The sequence below is a fragment of the Erpetoichthys calabaricus genome, chromosome 2 (assembly GCF_900747795.2).
Source record: "Erpetoichthys calabaricus chromosome 2, fErpCal1.3, whole genome shotgun sequence".
Lineage (NCBI taxonomy): Eukaryota > Metazoa > Chordata > Cladistia > Polypteriformes > Polypteridae > Erpetoichthys > Erpetoichthys calabaricus.
Genome location: NC_041395.2, coordinates 63,343,146 through 63,364,892, shown reverse-complemented (window position 1 = coordinate 63,364,892; position 21,747 = coordinate 63,343,146). Strand labels below are relative to the sequence as shown.

Here is a 21,747-nt window from a genome sequence, read left to right as displayed (position 1 = left end):
ATATATATATATATATATATACACACACAGTATCTATGTATATAATGTATATATGTATGTATGTGTGTGTGTATATATATATATATATATATATAGTGGCAAGCAAAAGTTTTCAGTACTCTTGAAAATCATCATAATTTTCTGCATTACAGAAGATTTCTACACATATTTATCCATTCAGTATTTTTTTTTGAGAACTCTTATGTACTCATTTGTTGTAACAATACATTTCCAAAATCAAAATAAATAATTTTCTGCAGATCTTTAACTGAAGAAAAAAAACTCAAAAGTTAGTGTTTGCGTAAGTATTCTAGCCCTACACATAAATACTTTATTGAGGACCTTTTGCTGAATAACAACCTTGTTACTTTTGGGGTACATATGTACTAGTTTTACACATTGTTCAGGAGAGATTCTTCCTCATTCTTACTGGCTGAATTCATAGAGATCCTCTAGATTGTTGGGATGGCCCCTCTCACTAGGGTTGAATTCAGGGCTTTGACTTGGCCACTCCAAAACATTCACCTTTCTGTTTTTGAGCCATTCCAGTATAGCTTTGGCATTATGCTTAGGGTCATTATCATGCTGAAAGGTTAATCTTCTCCTGAGCCATAGTTTCATAGCAGACTGGACTATGTTCTCTTGCAAAATTATGAGGTACTTGTGTCCATCCATTGTCCTTTCAACTCCCAGTCCCAGCACATGAAAAGCATCCCCATAGCATGGTGCTGCCACCACCACATTTCACTGTAGGTATGGTATTTCTTGAGGCATGGGCAGGGTTATGTTTACACCACACATACCTCTTTGAAGTTTGGCCAAAATGTTCTGTTTTGGTCTCATCTAACCATAAAACCTTCTTCCACATCTAAACTGGGTCATTCTCATGCTTTGTTGCAAGTGCCAAAGGTCCTTTTATGTGGACCTTCTTAAGGAATAGCTTCTTTCTTGCTACCCTCCCATAGAGGCTTGTTTTATGGAGAGCTCATTAAATTGCAGACTTCTGAAATTGACAGTTGAATTTTTAGTAGCCGCTCTCACCAGTCGACTTCTTGCTATGATGTTTAGTTTTGAGGGCCAGCCAGTTCTAATAAGAGTCTGCGTGCTGTAATGAACCTTCCACTTTCTGATGATTGATCCAACAGTGCTTTCAATGACTTTGTTTCTTACATCAGCAGAATTCTCCTTTATGTTTATTTTTGCACTGATGACCCAATAAAGACTATGGCCCTTACAAAGGGTGCTTTTTACATTCAGATAGATATAAAGAACTCAAAAGTAGTACCTAATTATGGTCAAATGACTGTCACCTTTGTGCTGTTTGTGATTAATTTTTAGTTGTGTAAACCTGGAGTTTCCAAAGCATAGTGGTTTAAATACATATGCAAACACTAACATTTGAGCTTTTCTTCTTCAGTTAAATATCTACAGAAAATGGTTTATTTTAACTTTGGAAATGTATTGTTACAGCATAAGAGTTCATTTTAAAAATATACTGAATGGGTAAATATGTGTACAGATCTTTTGTCATGCAGAAAATTATGTATATATACACACACTGTTTGTCACAATGGAGTAATGAGTAAAGTAACTGTACTGAATGGGATGGCTGATGTTTTTAATAATCTAGTTTGACTTTCTAAGGCAGCACATCTTACATACATCCTGAACAGAAGGCCTCTGGATACTAGTAATTCAGGCTATTTATGTGATTTCAGTTTTTTCAATTTTAGAAGCAGTTCTTTGTCTGCTGTCACCAAATTACCAAGTACCTCCTTAATAGTCTGTGTAGTTACTAAGGGATTATTGTCACACATGAAAACAGAATAAGTTGTTATAATCACAAAGAAGCAGGTTCATAAAATGTAAGTATGATTGGACCGTATGATTATTTATATATTTATGTTTTGGCATATGTTAATTGACTGTTTGTAGTTCCTGTCACAGTATTAGAATTTTGAATGTAGGAACTTAATTTGCTTCAAAAGCTTGTGTACATGGCATATGTTTGAAATAACAATTTATTACTTACTTACTTATGTGTTTTAAAGGAAGATATGAAGTATTATTTGCTTTTATCATTTGCATCAAATGCTAGCAGAAGTACTTATGCTGTGTTATGTGATTCGTCTTTGAGGATTTCAAGGAAAAGAATAAAGTCACGATAAAATTACATTTCTGTCAATTATGTTAGTGAACTGCATTTGGAATTCTGTTAGTAGATTAAAAACATTATACATTAAAGCATTGCTTATATTGCAATATAGGATAAGTCAACCTTAACACAGATTTTAGAAATGTTTGTATTAATCATACATCTACACCTGAAAATTTCTTTGAGGCATTTCTGATGAAATGTACATTATTTGTTTGCTTTTTATTTGGTATTTATTATAGTTTGGAATTCTGTTTTATTTTTTTAAGTTTGGCAGACAACAAAGTAACAGTTTTTTTTTTTCAACATTTTAAAAATATCAGGACAAAGTTCGTACAGAGAGCTACAGGGATTTCATGTTCCTCAACCCAGATGTCTTCAAGGGCAAGGTAAGTAGGGCAGGGTGAGCATTATTAAGGCTTTGTAGCATTATTAAACTATGAAAGGCCTCATGGGTTCACTATCTCTGTGAGCAGAGTATCACTGACAGGATTTGATTTAATATACCTTGCTTTTATTACACATGAGAGTGTTATTTAGTTGGTGAAGACTGTGGTGTGCTGATAACAGAAATACAGATCAGTACTGTCACTGCTTTTAGTTGCGTCCTATATCGTGGTCATTAGTTATATTGTGACATGCTCTAGTTAACCCTTTTAGGCACATGATCAGTTTTTGAATAGCTAATTTATCTGTTCATTAAAATACTACTGGTTTTAGTAAGAAATCCCTGAGTATGATAAAATGCTCCAGTGTGCTGCAAATGTTAAAATAAAGTAGGCCTGCAAAAAAAAGATAGATGGTAAAAGGTAGCTAGTAAGCTGCATTCTCCCTTATGACAATTTCTGAGGGATTCTTGCTAGTAGTATTCCACAACACTATTCAAGAGTTGTAGTAAGTACTACTTAAGACTTTATAGCTAGCCTTTATTTTTTCAGTGTATCGCATCACATTGCTGTAAGGTCAGCCTAATAAAAGTATTGATTTTCCTGGAAAATATACATGTTGGTGCATGAAAATTTCAAACTTCTTTGCCTTTCCCAGTGCTTTTAGCTGAACACAAGTTATGCTGCTCCCTGGCCACCCAGGCTATTTATAGATGATATTTAAAAACAAAAGCAAAAAATAGATTATTTGTGGAAAAATCATTACTAATGGAAAATTTATAATTTTTTCTGCTACAAAATTTGTGACCTAATATTACTTGTTATACATGTTGCTTGGCTCTGGAATCCACCCATTCATCCATAGATTTCATTAACCCACGGACAATATTAAGGCAGCACTGAGAAACGTAGAATTTGTGTCAGTGTGGTTTTGCATGTTGGAATACAGTAACATTGAATTGTTCTTTACAGTTGGATTGGTTTTTGACTTTTCAGGTTTTGCCAGCCAGAGCAGGGTCAAGATGGTTCAATGAGGGGCTTCTGAAGTGTGTCTTAAGTTGTCCATCATAAAGCACATAATGCTGTGTTTGTGTAATTTCTTTTTATTCCCTCTTTGTCATAAACTCCTCTGTTAGTTTTGAGTGATTAGCTTGATTGTATATCATTTTGGCAATGGGGATGGTAACATGGTAAGAAAAGCTGAAGCCTAAAAAGGGATTGATTATGGATAGGCTCAAGGGCTAGTCCATTCTTGGTTACATTGCAATAATAATGTTAAACAAAGCACATGAATTATGCATGTAAGCATTTATTATTAAGATAGCAACAAAGAGGGTGTTAAAGCAACTTGTAGAATGGCAATGTAAAATGTGATATGCAAGAAGTGGCTAATAGCAGTCTGGCTGTTTATATTTTTCAAAGGGAATCACTGATAACTCCTGGTTAAGATCATGTATGGGGCTAATGACATATTTTTGTAAATGTCTAATTTCTAGCTAACTAAATTTGAATGGTTTCATTGATTCCTTCATTCCTGTTTTTATTTGCTAATTTGTGTCTTAATCATTGCATTAAGTAAATTTGAGTTCACAGTAGTCTGATTGGTCTTTCTTCTCTGATCCTGTTTTACAAGGGAGAATACTTGTAAAGGGAGAATACTTAGAGAGGTATTATATTAAATACCCATTCATTCATGGGAGGAGGTACTTTTCTGGCCATATTTTGATTGTAAGGTGTACATTGCTATCCAAATTTTTAGTTGACTCATTAATGGGATTTAAGGGTTAGATCAACAGTCATCCAACTCGGTCTGGGGAACCCACTTTGGCTATAGGTTTTTGTTTCATTGGTTTCACAGTCAGTAATAATAATTGATACTAATTGATCTCATTTAATTAGCTGGTATTTTTCTCTTCTAGTATTCTGTATTCTGTTTTCTAGTATTTTGCATTTTTATTTTTACGTTTATAAGACATTTAAAAATATTTTTTGTTTTTTTATTGGCTTTAAATGTTCAACTCTCTTTTGTTCTTTTCCTAGTATTTGGCCGTTTCTGTGTAGTTTACTCCCTTTATTGTATCTTAATAATGACAATTAAAAACAAGAAGAGCAGACACCCAGGCAAACAACACTGAATGATGAAAGGTTGTAACTGTTTCAGGGTTAGACCCACTAATCAGTAAAAAGTGGATTGAATAACCACAATACCTGGAAAAGTAGAAGGAAAATCAGGATGAAAATATTGTTAAAAATAAAAAAAAAATACATTACCCCATATACCAGGTTTAGTTTTATAATTTCTACATTGACCCCAAATCTCAGAAACAGGGTAGTAACCAATCACCTCATTAGGCAAGAAGTCCAATTAGAAAAAAAAAAAGTTGATTGGATCAAAAAACTTGTAGCCCCCATGGATCCCCGGGACCGTGTTTGGGATCCAGTGGTTTAGATAATTGGTAGATGGTGTATTTGATAAGACTCTGCGCTATTTAGTTCTTACTAAGAGCAAATAACCATGGCTAGCTGATTGGTATTTGTTAAATGAATGTAAGTTGTAAAGAGACGCTAACGTTCACACGTATTGTGCCAATTTTTTATAGCATTCTTTAGGAACTGGAATTAAATCTGTTTAAACATTGATCTGATTTGATGATGAAAACCATTTAAGAAATTTAAAAAGTGGTTAGCATCTAAGACTCGGCCTCTTTCAACTCCCCACAATAACAGTGCAGTTTACAGAGAAAACATAAGATTCCTTCTAAAATTGCTGGTCTATCCTATAAATGAAATATGCAAAATCAAGAATGATAACAAAGCGATCTCTCACGGACATAGGTAAAATGGTAATGAAACCAGTTTTTGCCCATCCTCATCGTTTTGCATGGTCTGATGATGTGCCCAGTGAGATTATAATCAGACAGAGAGCAAGCAAAGTAGAGAGAAAAGTGTACTTTAGAGAGACTGAGATACTGGAATGTGTAGTATGAATATACTAAGACAAAAAGTGTCACAACTTTCTTGGATTCAGGATGCAATATGGTGAGTGAAATAATAAGCAATGTTTATCATATATATAGGGTGAGTCAAAATTATGTTAACATTTGAATGGCGGAAACAATTTATTCACAAAACATACTTCATATTTGCAAGATGATTTACATGAATGTCTCAACCTGTTCTCCATCATGTTCAACACATGTAACATTTGTTGCACATAAATTGACCACAAAAATTGTATGTAAGTATATACATAGCAGTACCATTAGTGTTAACATAATTTTGACTCTCCCTGAATAACTTGGTGAGCTCTTGCTGCTTTAACCATTATTAGCATTAATGGCAGTTGTGGTGCTTTTTTTGCTTACAAACACATTAGTAGGGTGGCGGTGATGTAGTTTGCCCCTTTACCTTTTGTAAAAGAAAATCATTTGAGTTTTTAAAATGTTGTAACTAAGAGAGTATTTTGTTTGTCTCTGAGTGGTGACATGGCCTACATTTGTCCAAACGTTTGTGAGTGATTTTCTTGTTGTTTTAACACATTTTTATAGAATAATTTGAATCTATGCTTTCTTTTGCTAGTAACCTAATGTGACTGAAGTCAAAACATCATTTCTAGCTCCTGACATCACTTTAGTTGTAAGCACAAAGGAAAGCTTCTTCATTTCAGAGAATGCAGAATACCTCAATGAAGGTGATTTTTCAGGAGCTTCTGCCAAAGGAATAATTTCTGTCTTTTTCCAAATTAGGAGTGGGAACTGTACTGATATCCTCTTCAGATGGCACTTTAAGGCACTGTTAATGAAAAAAGAATTTGGCTTACTAAAGAAAAAGACTTGCTTGTTGTGGTGCACTGGACTTAGAGATTTAGGAAAGCATGTTAAAAAGCATATTAAGCAAATTGTTTTGTTTCAAAGGTTTGGCTGAGACTCTTGCGTAGTTCCCCTTACTCACAGTTCCCCCAAAATTTGTGTGTTTACCTTTGATGAGATTGTGTGTTTTAGTTTCCATATTAAATAAGCCAATCCTGCATTTGGAGACTATGGTTAAACGTTAGAATGACAAATATTTGTAATTGTAGCCTTCCCTTACATGGGTCACTTACTTCCTGGAGTTTGCTGTAATGGAAGCTTGGCACACACACATGTGTAAACTAAGAACTCTGTGTTGCATGTACAGTTTGGGCCTTATGTGGTGTAATAAAGTTAATCCTAGACAAATGTTGAAATTCCTTTTTACTTTACTCTTTTTTTTTTTTTTTTACAAGTTTAAATGAGGCCATAGGGCTGAAAAATATTCAGCATTGTGTCACAAACTGCGGTATAGTCAGCAATGGGGAAAAAAAGAAAGACATTCTAATAGCAAACAGGCAAATGAGTGTTGCACACCTCCCAGTATTTAAGCATCAACCAACTACATAAACATAAAACATAGAATAAATTGTTGAGCCGTCCTGTCATGCTAGCAGACTTTTTAGTGGCACCATGCACTCCCCATATCCTCCCAGTGCTTAGCAGAATATGACAAAAAAAAAAAAAAAAAAACTGAAAATATGCCAATTTTTACCCACTGTAATTGACAATAAGTTCAGAATTATCTGTAAATGTTGAAATGTGTCTTATTCTTTATGTAAAATGTTTATGAAATGTCCTGCATTTTAACATCACTAGTATTTTTCTGGGCTTGGGGAAAAAAAAAATTGCACATGCCATCTCCTACTTATTACTGTACTACTACCATGCAGTACGCTGCGAGCTTTGCACATTGGAACAACTTTCCTTTACGCTTATTCCTAGCACCATGGTGTCGGCTACATACCTTCAGTTTTAATAGCATTTCATAACTTTTCTCTTTTGTTATAATGAATCTACTGTACATTGTTATAGCTGATTAAAGTATGTGTGTGGTGTTGGAATTGTCACAAAAAATGAAATTATTAAACATTTACGAAGTGGTGAAAGTTTTTCAAGTATTGCTTCAATTTACGGAGTAGGAAGAACGGTGAACAATATGAAGCATGATGGTGACAAAATTGAAAAATGTTTTGAAAGTGGAAGCTACTGACGGTAATGTTATTATGTATTAATGTTAATGTTCTTCTGTATTGTCATTTTTTTTTTAATTTTGTTATATTATGTTTTGTTAATATATTGTGATGTGTAGGCAGCATGTGAGGCGCTATATGGGAGCATAAAGGTTGGAGTGAATGCTGTAAGTGATGGGATTGGGTAAAGGGCTTCTGTTCTGTAAGGGGTGGACACGCCTGTTAGGAGATGAGTGATAGTAGAAGTTTAGAGTAAGGCAGGCATGGCGAACTCCAGGCCTGGAGGGCCGCAGTGGCTGCAGGTTTTCATTCTAACCCTTTTCCTAATCAGTGACCAGTTTTCACTGCTAATTAACTTCTTTTCCCTTCATTTTAATAAAATTGTTTTTAAGGATTCAGTCCTCTGAATTTATTCCTTTCTTCATTAAATGACAGCCAAACAGAAATGAGATGTGAAACGAGCCAACAGATGACCAGCTAAACTGGGATTTCAAATCCCAACCAATCTCTTATTGAGAAGCTGATTCTTGCTGTTAAGTAAACCTGTTATTTAATTCCATGGCTTGTTGCTGCTCTCATTCTGATATAGCAGACATTTCCAAAACTGTTGATTTTTCTGTTTTTTCTAAGAACACCATCAAAATGTTCTTGTGACCTAAGAGATCAGCCTTACTGAGGCCATCACCTTTCGTTATTTTCAGATATTGTGTGATTGGCACAGGTGAGCTGGTTATGTGGCAGCTTGTTTTGTGTCTTGTTTTTGCTTGGCTTCTAATTAAGGAAAAAGAGACAACTAGGGGGCCTGAGTCAAGTTAAGTAAAACTAAGGCAAAAGAAGTTCGTTAGCTGCAGAACCTAGTCACTAATGAAGAAGATGGTTAGAATGAAAACCTGTAGCCAATTTGGCCCTCCAGGACCAGAGTTCGACACCTGTGGAGTATAGAGTCCAGAGACAATAAGCAGAAGTGTTTGCCATATAGAGAAAAAAGAATGTAAGTGGCAGGAGATAAACTGATTGGTAGAGAAAGTTTTCTTTTATTGTTTTGGAGGTGTGTTCCGTAACCCAGATAATGACGTATAAGACAGGGCACCATTTGTAATGGAACAAAGAATCCAAGTAAAACATAGAAAACTCCAGTGCCTCTGAGTTGTCAATGTGTATGTGGTACCATGGTGTGGTGGACCATTCCCATGGGTAAAGTGGTGCAGATGTTGGTGATTTTTTGAGTCTGCTGGCCCCCGTTACATGTATTTGTGAGGTCTTCTAGCTGTTGATCAATGCCAAGCCACCAGACATAGCTATGGGCCAAATTCTTCATCTTTACCACCACTAAGTGTCCTTCATGTAGCACATCTTGTACCTTGGTGCGAAGTGTTAGAGGAATGAAAACACGTGTGCCCCACAAAACACAACCTTGACTTACTGACAGTTGGTCACAGCATGATGAGTAGGCTGATAAAAGTGCATTGCCCTTGGATGGCCAGCCTTTAACTGTTAGTTCATAAACTTTGGACAGTGTTTGGTCAACAGCATGTGTCCCACTGGATGTCAGAACATGTGACTGGTGATGACTCTACCTGAGCTATTTGGAACATGTCTACTGACTGTACTAGATTCCTATTTGTGCATAATTACGCTCTACTGGAGTTAAGGATCTTGAAGCAAAGGCAAATGGCTGTTCTGTTCTATCTGTGAACTTATGTGACAAATAAAGAGAGGCATCACCTGTAAGCTGGAGTGATAATGAGTTAGCACATTGTCTGATGTTACAACAGATTTTGCCCTATTGTTTGCATGCTTGCTTTCTTTAGTCCAGCACCATGCTGTTTCACTACGCAGCAAGCTGTTTAGAGGATACAATGCAGTCAAAAGGTTTGGAAGGAACTTGTGGTAATGATTCACCTGTCCCAAAAATGGCCACATTTGAGCTACATTTTGGAGTTTCTTTGCCTTCCAAACTGCTTCAGTTTGCCTTCTTTATTAATTTGTTGTCCACAATTACTCAATACTCAACTTGAAAAACTCACACTTATTTTTGTGAACTCTCAACCCAAACACTGCTAATCTGTTCAGGACTTTTCCTAGGTTCTCAAGATGCTCCCTGTCATCAGCACCTGTGACAAGAAAGTCATAAAGGTAGCACTGAGTGCTAGGAATGCCATGTAAGACTTGTTTTATGGCCTTCTGCAATACGGATGGCGCTGAAACAGCTCCAAAAACCAAACAGTTTTACTGGATACAGGCCTTTAGTAGTGCTAATAGTCAAATGCTTTTTAGATGAATCCTCCATTTCTATTTGTAGGTATGCTTGTGCAAGGTCAAATTTTGAAAAGTTCTATCCTCTGCCCAGAGATGTAATGATATCATCTGTGCAAGGTAAGGGATATTGTTCAGTTTAGTTTTTAACACTGGGTTCACTATCACTTTAAAGTCATCGCGGAGGCACACAATGCCATCATCCTTTACAACTGGTGTCACCTAGTTGGACCATTCCACTTTTGTCAGTATGCCTTCCCTTTCTAGTCTTTGCAGTTCTTCTTTCACTTTGGGATGCAAGGTATATGGCACAGGCCTTACCTTGTGAAACCTTGGCACAGTATTATCTTCTAATACAATCTGGGCTTTCATATGCTATAATGTGCCAGTGCCATCCTGGAAAACCTGTGCATACTGTGAAAGCAGCTCTTTGAGTCTGTTAGTTGTGGACTGGTTGCTTGGTTTGTATGGCTTTGATTGACTGCCAATCCATCCTTATCTCTTTCAGCCACTCACGTCCCAACAGTGGTACACCCCCTTTTTTAATTACACAAAAGTGGCGATGTATGTGTTTTCCCTGCTTATTTAACGTTTGCATTAATTGTTCCCAAGGCAGCTACTTTCTCAACGGTTCATGTTTTTAACATTTCATGAGCAGTCTCCAGGATGCAATGTGCAAATTATGCCTTATGATCGTAATAGCAGATCACTGACAAGGCTGATCCTCTGTCCAGCTCAATCTTAAAAGGCAATCCTTCCGCTTCAAGGGAAATCCACAATATTCCCTTTTCAGTCTCTTTAAGTGCATAGATATCAATGCAAGCCAGCTCGTTTTCAGAAGAGTCTAATGTGGAGGCATTCATTTCGTGCACGTTTTTATGTTTCTGTTTATTCTTTGCAAACGTTTTCTCATGTGGGCAGCTTTTACACATTTTTTTGAATATGCCCTGTTTTCTGACATTGATGACACAGTTTGTGTTTAAACCAGCACTCAGACACATTGTGTGACTTTTTCCCACATCTATAGCAGGGTGCATTTCTTACATGTGTTACTTCCAATTCATGTGCATTACACACTGATCTTCTGCTGCAGTTTGAGAGTGTCTTTAGTGGCTGTCCACATTGACATGGAGCAGGGTTAATGTATGCTCAGTCGAGTCGTTTTTGTATGTTTTCATTATGCAATCCACAAACTAGCCTGTCTCTTAAAGAATCCAACAAGTTTTTTCTAAATTCACAGTGCTCTGAGAGCCTTCCCAGTTCTGCTACATACTCCATTACGGTTTCTGTCTTTATTTGGTTACATTTTTGAAAGCAAAAACGCTCTGCAGTCACAAGCTGTTTAAAATTCAAGTGATTCTGCAAGACACACAATTTGGTTGAATGTTTTCTCTGGTGGTTTCGCTGGTGCCACTAAACTGTGAAGCAAGTTGTAGGTTTTAGCTCACATTAAGCTAAGTAACACAACAACTTTCATCCTTAATCTCATTTGCCAGGCAGTACTGTACTAGTCTTTCAACATATGTGGCCCAGTCCTCCACCGAACTATCAAAACTGTCTATTTTCCCTACACATCCAGCCATTTTCCTCTTTAATCTGTTCACTTTTTCGTTTGTTTACTTTGTTTTATGAACAGCAACAGTTTGCACTGTGTATCCTAGGTAGACAGCGTCTTGCGAATGCACCTGCTTTTCAGTACAATTAGGCCCCGGGTTACATACAAGATAGGTACTGTAGGTTTGTACTTAAGTTGAATTTATATGTAAGTCGGAACAGGTACATTATTTTAACAAATGCTATTGTTGACCGACTGTAACCAAGTGCTCTGCCAATGAATGATGGAGTTTCACCTCTCTCTGACATTTTTATTATTTCTACTTTATTTTCAATGGTGATGGTTTTTCTATTCTTTACTGTATCACTAGCACTTGCATCAGATTTGGGTTTCAGAGACATTGTTGAAGGGTGAAGACAAAAGGTTAAGATGAGCTCTTCTGCACAGCACTGTACAGCTATCACAGCAGGCAGGCATCCCTCGTCAGCACGTCTGGTGTACTGACAAGAGACAACTTCCTGCTATGTACGTAACAGTACAAGCAGGCTTGCTATTGAGAATGACTGGGGGCGGCGAGGGGCGGTTCACCACCCACCCACCACACAGTCACCTCCACTACAGTATGCAGCCTGCAGCATGCGTCTGCCCTCCGAGAACGAACACAGTCCAGTGAATTGCCCACCACCGCCCCCATTCAACAGGCAGCCACCAGAAGCACACTACAGTGCAACATCCCCCCCCCCCCGCCCCCCCCCAGGCCGCCCCGTTCACCCTCACTGGCCTCCATTCAGCCAAAACCGGGTCACCGCTTGCAGCATTACCAGTCCGCCCACCAAAGACGATTCGGGGGGAGCCGTGTGTACTGGGTGGGCAGTGAAACACCCTACACTGCTCCATCCAGCCTGCATCCAGTCAGGAGCAGTAGCTGCGGCGGCGTAGTGGGCAGACAGCGAACCTCCCCATTAAGCCTCCATCCTGCACACGAGTGATAGCTATCTATCTATCTATCTATCTAGCTGTGGCCCCAGTGACCACGGGTCACTGCTCGCTTGCCGCCCGAGGGACACAGGGACACTACACTGTGTGAGCAGCGAAATCACACCCCTCCAGCCACTACTTGCAGCGTCCTCCGGCCAAAGATGACGGAGCGGCAGTTAATGAGGCGCATTCGTCACAGCAGCTGCCTCGTTCGTAAGTCGTAGGTCGGGTGTCCGTAACCTGGGGACTACCTGTACTTGTTTCTCCCTGTTCCTTTCTTCAAATAGGCTCAGTACAAATTCAGGTTTGTTTCTATAGTATGTTGAAAACAAAGATTCATGTAAACTCTCATTGCCAGTTGTTGTGTATTCCAGCATTCTATCTTAAATAGAATAGAGAAACGCTGCAAGGTTAGGTCTTTTCAATGCTACTACTTTTTTGTAACTTGCTGTATTCCTGAGAGAACTTTTATCAATACATATATAAACACATTATGTTTAACATTATACATACCCAAGAAAAAGTAGATCCATTAACACAATAAAGTATATAACAGTTAATGAATATATTATGTTGCTGGAATAGGAACTGGCCCGCAGCAACCCTATATTTAGACTAAATTGTTTTAAAAATAGAATTTTAGCTGAATCAATCCTCCGTTTTAGACTTGTTCTCATGATGTTGTGATGGAAACAATGAGTAAATGTTTAGGTTGCATTTCTTTTCTTATAAATGTGCTACTTTTCCGTCCTTTTATCAGTATGTAATGACAATAATTCCAAATTAAAACATTAATTTATAGGAATATGAAAAAAAATCTTTGTAAAACTATGACAGCAGATGAGCCAATGACCGTCAGTGTAGCTTGTAAGTTAGTAATGATTTTGTATTATTATTCTACATTATGAGCAAAGGGATGTAAAAGCAACAGGATACCCAAAAAAGAAAACAATAACATAAATATATTGCATTAGGGGAAAATTAAAATCTACATAGAGGAGTGGAGGGAAAGCACTGGAGGGGAGGCTGGGAGAAGCAATATGCTGGAATGACAGAACAAATAAAATTCTAGAAATCCAGCATTGCATTTTGTTAGTGTATTGATCGCATTTGATAATTTACGCAAACTTAATTTGTGCATCATCTCTATGTAAAACAAGTAAAATACATTACTCTGAAAATAAGAATAAAAAAGAGAAAGTGAATCGTGTGTCTTGTGGTAATAGTAATCTTGAATTCATTATACTGTATATGTGTATATCATTTAATACATTCCACTTTCAAAAGATGTTGATTTACAACTCTAAATTTGACCCTGGTTTGAGTGAATGTTAGTGAACATTGTGTGGGTGTGTTAATGTATCCTGCAGTTGACATTTTTGCAATAGCTGGCCATATCTTCAGAGAACGTAGTTTTTTCAGTTCAACCAACTGACAGCAGCCTCTGTGATGGAATTGATCAGCTAACAGGTTGCAGTTATACCCTGTCAAAATAAACATACATAATGCACCTGATTTAAACTAAAGAGGAATGAAACTTGATGAGCTCATAAAAGAAGAACAGAAAAGGCTGACAAAAGAGACATGAGGAATACAACAAAAAAAGTGGATACACAGACAAAAATAAAGCAGTGACAGATTAAGAGTATATGCAAATTGTAAAAATGTTCCAGTGTTAAAAGCACAAATAGAACTCAAATTGCAAGTGCAAAATTGATCTGAATGCTTTTTCAAGGACTACAATGAGTAATTCTAAAGCAAACAGCTCTAGCAAGGTTCTTACTTTTCCCTTGCCTCTTCAATCATGAAAGCAGTGTAATTAGTTTAGAGTAGCATGGGATGGAGGGTAAATGGATGGAGCCCAGACATCAACAAAATAGTAACAAGCAGGTGGCCAATTGGTACAGTCTGTGAGGGTAAATTCCTCAGTTGGTTATAGTAAATTTGGAATGAGCCTGGAGTGATGCTGTTTCGTGTTGGTAGAGCAATATTTTACTCTACTTTCCCCTTTTGTATTATTAATAAGTAGCCTTTGTCAGAATGCCTCAAATCTCCCAGACTTACCACTGTTTATAAGGTATTATAGTATATAACTTCTCCCCACCTTCCCTCCTACATCTATAAACTCAGGCAGTTAGGTGTAGTAAAAGACAAGCAGGAGTTAAGTTACAATTTAAATAATGTATTATTGATAATATACATAAATAATAACAATAAGCAAAGTACATTTGAATATTGGCAACCATACAACCTGATTAAATGTTGATGTGTAGTTTCAGGCGGCACACAGACTTGTTATTTACTTAAAATGTCTCTAGTTAAGGCATCATTTGTGGTCAGCTTTCTTCAGAACAGGCCGCATTGCCTGTCTCAATATGGCTGCCAAGCTGTGCTCTTCATTATGTTGTCCTTTTCAGTTCATGGTGTGAGATGGTCATTCAGCAGTTTGGTAAGAGAGAGAGAGAGTGAGGTAAAGCAAGCAAATTTAGAGAATCTCTGTCCAACCCCAATAGCCAATAGGGCGTCATAGTACTTAAAGGCTTCTGATACAAGCCAGTTCCAAACAGCCATACTTCAGGCCAATGGGGGGATAGAACATCTTCACACCTGCCCCCCAAACCATATGTTAAGGTAAAGCTTGGCAGTTAGGCATCCTGGCTTTCCTATGAGGGTTGAGAGACTTCAGATAAACATTTACCAAACTTGTTTCAGGCACTTTCCCCCAACTCTGTCGTAAAATTCTCTTTCCTGATTTAGTTTTGCCTAAGTTACAAATAAAGACATACAAAATATTTATCAACTTGTATGCAGAATATCACATCACAACAGATGCTATAGAAAAGTTAAATTAAGTTGAAATGCATTTGACTCTGTGCGTTGTTATAGATCACACATCTCTATGGACTGTATTTGATTTGTTAGAAAAACAGAGTTTATAGTGATAGCAAACAATTAATGTTAGCAAAGCACCACCATAAACATTAAATATATCTAAATTTCATTTAGATCCCTGAAATAAAAAGACTAGCCTAGTTCAGATCATCACATTAGAACTCACTCACTCATGAACTGCTAAGTGTTAATTCGAAGTTAACCAGTAAAAGGATTGTTACGGACAAGTGAATTATTTGTTGTGGTAAAGCTAGTAGTGAGCAAAGTCTACTTAAACTTAGTCCTCATTCTTTAACTGAAAGTATGCTCCCTGGCCAGTACATTATCCATCTGAACTTAAATGCAGCACCTGCTTTATCTGCCACAGTACGAGACTAAGTGTTTGCTGAAGTCAGACCCATGTTGAATTCTTAAACTGATAGCAGTGTATGCCCTGATGATGTTGTTCAAGCTTATAAAATGGATCAGAAAGATAGTTGCAGTCATGGTCATACAAATAGCCTACACCCTGCAAAAAAAGGTATGCAGTCATGTGCATCCTAATCAGAAGCCCTGGGTGCACAGCATTGTTCGCATGTGCTTGAGGAAGTGAACTGCTGCTTCTAATTCAAATGGCACAGAGTGCTGCAAGAGCTCCAGGTACGATCTATGGAAAGTGATTAAAGTGGCAAAGACTCAGTGCGGAAGCAGGCTTGAAAATGATTTTGCAAGCAGCAGCTCACGTCAACTGTGGAAAGGTCTGCAGGCATTCACAGACTACAAACCCTTGATAGCTGTGCCCACATACATCCCCACATAACTCCCGGATGAGCTGAATGACTTTTTCACTTGGACTTTTTCACTGAAGGAACGTGCTACCCAGATGTCACAAATGTACACTGACATCCTCAACTTGTCCCTATTTTTATGTACTGTGCTGCAACCACACTTATGCCTGTGCCAAAGAAATCTGCTACTTCTGGCCTGAATGACTATCGGCCCATCGCCCTGCACACTGCTCTTGCTCATCTGGAAAGGAAAATCACTTATGTCAGGATGCTGTTCATTGACCATGGCTCTGCCTTCACCACCATTATGCCCTCCAGCATGGTGCTCAACTTACTAATTGACTCCAGTCAGTGAGGACTGGCAAAAATAACTCCTCAATGATGTTCACCAACATTGGCATTCCTCAAGCTGGCCTTAGCCTACTGCTATATAGCCTGTTCACCTGCTACTTTGTACCAAAGCATGAAGACAATAGCATCATCAAGTTTTCAGATGATACTGCTGTGATTGACCTCATTAGTGAAAATGATGAGGTTGCCTACAGAAGAGAGGTAAAAGACCTGCTAACGTGTTGCCATAACAACAACAACCTCTCTCTGAAAGTCGACAGAACAAGGAAGATTATTACAAAGGCAGTCGTGATGCACTACCCATCAATGCCTCCCCCAATGCGTCATGGTGTGGTTTGATAACCTGACTTACCAGGATTGTAAACAGCTTCTAAAATTATTGGGGCTGATGATCTAAATTTCATACCATGTACTCAAACAGATGTCTTAGAAGGGCTGAATTCATCTTCTCTGTTGACAGTCATCCAGCCCATCCCCAGTTTTCACTTATGCCTTCTGGAGAGTGCTACTGGAGCCTCATTACCCACTCCACCTGTTTCGGGAATAGGATCTCTCTCCAGGATGTTGGGTCTTTTAACACCCAGTAACCCGATCCAGCACTGTGTATTGTACCCACCAGCTAGTCTATTTGTAATTGTACTGTACATTACTTTAAATGGGTTGGTTCCTGCCTTGTGCCCTGTGTTGGCTGGGATTGGCTCCAGCAGACCCCCGTGACCCTGTGTTCGGATTCAGCGGGTTGGAAAATGGATGGATGGATGGGTTTAAATAAGACTGGTTCCAACAAGATCATCTCTAAACACATTCTAATCATTTGCACCTGATTTTACTTTTAGGTATTTGAGGAAGTGATTGATGTAGGGGTGTACTTACTTTTTCCATATGTGAAATTTGCATTTATGTTTATTTGAATTATACAATAGACTTCAAAATGTAAATGTGACATTACTGTTTGTTATATCACCTTTGTCTATAGATATTGTTAAAATGAAGATCAAATCTTGACATGGCCACATATATTAAAAAAGACAAAAAAATTACAATGGGGTGTATACAGTCGGAGACTGGCTCAATGAAATGCTTCAGATCTGAGTAGCTGAAAAATACATCTGACTAACATTTGACAAGATGAAGCAGAAAGTACTGTTTAAGAGATACCAGACATGTAATGAGCAAACCTGTTAACATTTTCAACCATAAAGGATACAACATTCATCCATCAGGAAAGGAGGCCTGAAAGGTTTAGATCCCAAGGAAGAATTATTGTATCACAGGGAAACAACAGCTAAATATGTTCATGTGATAAGAGGATAAAAAGAAAGACAAGTTCAAATACTTATTTTTCTGTCATAAATGGTTCTTTAGGTTTTCTTTGGTCTGACTGCATAGGCCACTGTTATGATGGTAGAGGCCATATTTGTGCATTGCAATGCCCATAATATGAACCTGGCTTTTCAGGATGGCCTTGCCAAATCAAACACCTGTAGAGACACCATAAATTTAGTAAATGGTCTGATCAACAAGATTAAGTAGTTACCATAAAGGCTAGTATGGTTTAACTCATTCTGTAAATTGGAAACAGTCTGTGCCTCACTCATTGGACCAAGTGATTTACCAGTGTCAACTCTGTGCTACAGAACTATGACAGTTTAACTTTTTGAAAGTTTACTCAGAAAAATCAGCTGGTGACATTGCTACAAAGTGCAATAGTTATTTTAAGCCAGTTGAGTTATTTTTCTATTTCAAAATGTGACTGTTAGCTGATGTGATTTTAGAAATTAACCCAGCCATTCTGAGCCCAGAGCTGTCTCTGTCTGATGTAAAAAAGAACATTGATGTATTGTCAAGTCATCCGGTCAGTAAGGAGAGTGATGCACGCTTCTTCACATTCAATGAAGAAACATTGCAGAATGCACGTGAAGTCTCCTCTGTAGGTGACCCAAAGCTGTCTAAGATGCAGCCTCCCCTTCCACTCTAGCACAAGATGGGTTTACTGATTTTAATATATTTTCTGAGGCCAAAGATTCACATCTGATGCTTTAAACTTGTGGCAAATGCCGAGGATCTCATGGTAGTGCACATTAAAGTCAAGTCAGGTTTATTGTCATGTTTGCATACAATAATGAACTTCGGATTTGCATATCTCTTCAGAACAGCTGACAAAAATACTAAAGAAGAAACTTTTTCCAAGAACACAACACACAATATGATCTCTGCCAAGGATGTCACAATGCTCACTTGGGCTTGCAACTTAGAATACTTGGTGACATGTGCAGAGAACGCAACATCAGTCACTATGTGCATGGCTTCAAGTTGACTACAAAGCAGTGCTTATCAAGGCTGTGATAATGATTTTTTACATTGCAAGTAACTATATGCACAGCGGAAAGATCATTCAGTGGTTTACAGATGCTGAAGAGCTTTTTGAGGAAAACAGTGACTCGTAAGAGTTACACACACACACAAGGAGCTAACAGACAAACATGATGTAAAAAGTATGTCATGAATCAGTTCCGAGATGGTAGTAAGCAATGGAAGATGACATTTGCCAAGCCTTAAGATATGTGTTTAATATAAGCATCTAATGTAATATTGGAGTAAAGTCAATCTTTTAACAGTCCTAGGGGGCTGTGCTCCCTGCTTGCTTCACTCGCCGGCTTACCTACCCCAGCCCTGGGGTGCTGTGCGCCGGCCACACCATGTCTCTGCCACTTGCGTTCTGAAGGGGGTGGCTGAACGCACGCTAAGGAGATACAGTCGGATCAGCTGCTGTCTTACTGCTGCTGCCGAGCTGCGTGTTCTGCTTGTTGCGCTGCATGTTAATCATTTAAAAGCCTTTGCAGGAGGTGTCCTTTTGTCTCACTGCCTTGTCTTGCAGGACGTTAAAGTGTCTTCGAGAAAATCACATATTGTCTCCTTCCAAGGTTTTGTCTATAATAGAGAGATATGCAAAGTCTAATGTTATAGTTATTTTGTCGGGTTGATTGTTTAGTTTTATTTTGCTGCTGTGTCTCCCATGCTGCTCTGTTTGTTTATTTATTATTGTTATTGTTGTTGTGAAATTAATTGCTGTTTTGTAGGCAAATTGAAACACTTCAAATATAAGTTTCAAGTCAAGAATTCATTATTCGAAATAGCATGAATAGTCCCTATAAATTGTAAATGATGTTTGGGGAATCGATGGGTGGACTTCCATAGTAGCCTACAATACCTTGTGTATTGTGTTAAACTTTAGGCTCCTGAAACAGTATTTTTAATGCTTTGTTTACATACTGAAGTGACTTTAGCTGCAGGTGGAAGCTCCTGTTGCACCCTACGCAACTGTGTTTGATCTTATTTAGGAAAAGATCCCAGTCACCCCACGGGAGAAAGACTTTTCGAGACTAAGGTCATAAAGCTTATGAAAGAGTTTCTGGACAGAGGCAGAACCATAATAACAGCTACATGGAGCTTCCACGTGCAGCTAAAGTCACTTCAGTACACATGTACTTTGTGAGCATGCCCATGTCGATCAAACAGAGGAAGCTCTGCAGTTTACTTGTGACTTTACACTGTAGAAAGATAAGTAAGTAAATTGAGGTAAATAACAGTCGATCTGGCTTTTATATAAGTAACATATAAATGTTTTTATATAAAGACCATCACAAACTGGACTTTGCACGATACCTTGGCAAGCTCTGTAAGCTGTGCTGTTTCATTGAAGGATAGGTGTGGGGCAGACTGACTGGCAGGATGACGCCTGACCTGTTGCTGCATCCAAACGGTGCCATCTTTCGCCTGCTGCGTTACTCTTATGTGTGAGTTGACGTTTCTTGCGGGGAGATCTTCTGTTCTCTTTCTCAGATGCAGAACCCTCATCCTCATCTGAGTTCAGCTCTATTATAGCATTTCTTTATTTGAAAACAGCAGTGTCAGATCAGGGGGAGCGTGAATGCGACTGAGAAGATAAAACTGAATAATAAAAAAAAAAAACCTAACCTTTACAAGTACCATACATTTACACCGGCTGTTACAGACTCAAATGTATGTTTTTATTGTATAATAGTAACAATAAGAGCAGCTCAAAATGTTAATTCTGGGATGCGGCAAGGCTCGCACCAGCGACCTCTTGATTATGAGTCAGTAGTTTTTACTGCTATACTACAAAAGCAGTCATGTCAACGAAGTACACTAACCCGAATTCTTTTTCTTTGGTTATAATCTTAAATAAAAGCGCACTTGTTCTTTTTTATACTTGTACCTTTTGTGGAAGCGCTTACTTGATATTTGGACTTCAGTTACATTATACACTTCATGTCAAAATTTTGTTGTTAGTTCTAAAACATGAAAAAAGTTTGTCTTTTAGGTATGTGTTCAACATTTCTTTCATTTCCTGTCATCCTACACTTACATAGATCTTTGTAGGTACAGAATACACATGGAATGCATGTGTTCCAAATATATATTATTTACCCTATACAGTTCCAGGTACCTTACTCCCAGATAAACAAGGCAGCGGTGGGGGGAATGGGATAGCACGCTGTTTGTGCTTATTGACACATTTACAAAACAAAAGACACTGACGGAGAGGTAAGAAGGGATTTAAGGTGGGCCAGGATTACAAGTTTTTTCGAAGGCTTCAGGAATTCTAGTGTTAAATAAAAACACTGCTGCTTAATTTTTCATAACCAAATGATAAATCTGTGTTGTCACTGCTAGGCTACAGATTATAGCACAACTAAGCTATTATAATGAATTTGAAATGTGTTGTGATTTTGTGTGTGTTGTCAGAGCCGGTTATGTGGCATTTGTTTCATCAGGTTGTTGGGTGGCGCTCCACAGGATGAGTGTGTGTTTAAGCGTCAAGTACAAACTCATACAAATATGCCCCATGTTTAGGACTACAGTGACATAAATCTGACGATGATAAAGAAAAAATTACTGTGTATTGTTTGCTGTAGACATTAGAATTGCTAAAAAAGACTCTTTATGTTTGAATCTGTTGTTATGTGTATATTTCACCTACGTCAAGTCTGAGTTCATGTGCAACACTATTATTTATGTTGTAGCCTACAATTTTTGCCTCTTTGATGTACCTTCAGACCAAAAGTTTCCTTTCTTTATCTAGGACATCAATAATCATAAGGATGGACCTGGGCAAGAGTGCAAACAAATAATATTTGCTTGTCAAAAGAATAACAAAGTTTATGGAAAACACTGAAAATTAACATGCTCAAAAACGCAAATAGTGCATATACAAAAATATTTAATAAATTGTTCAATAAATAAATAAATCCATAAATTGTATCACAGAAAGTATGTGTGTCATTTAGGGTTCAAATCGATCATAAATTCAATAAATATGTTACAATCCAAAGTGGAGAGGT

General features: G+C 37.8%; 1 protein-coding gene across 1 annotated transcript in view; it reads left to right on the top strand.

The window, feature by feature from the left end:
- Positions 1-21,747, top strand: part of prmt3 (protein arginine methyltransferase 3) — a 309,295-nt gene that overhangs the window by 75,026 nt on the left and 212,522 nt on the right. The window contains exon 8 of the mRNA XM_028793849.2: positions 2,479-2,544. Within this exon, the coding sequence (XP_028649682.1) occupies positions 2,479-2,544 (66 nt within the window). The remainder of the gene's footprint in view (positions 1-2,478; positions 2,545-21,747) is intronic.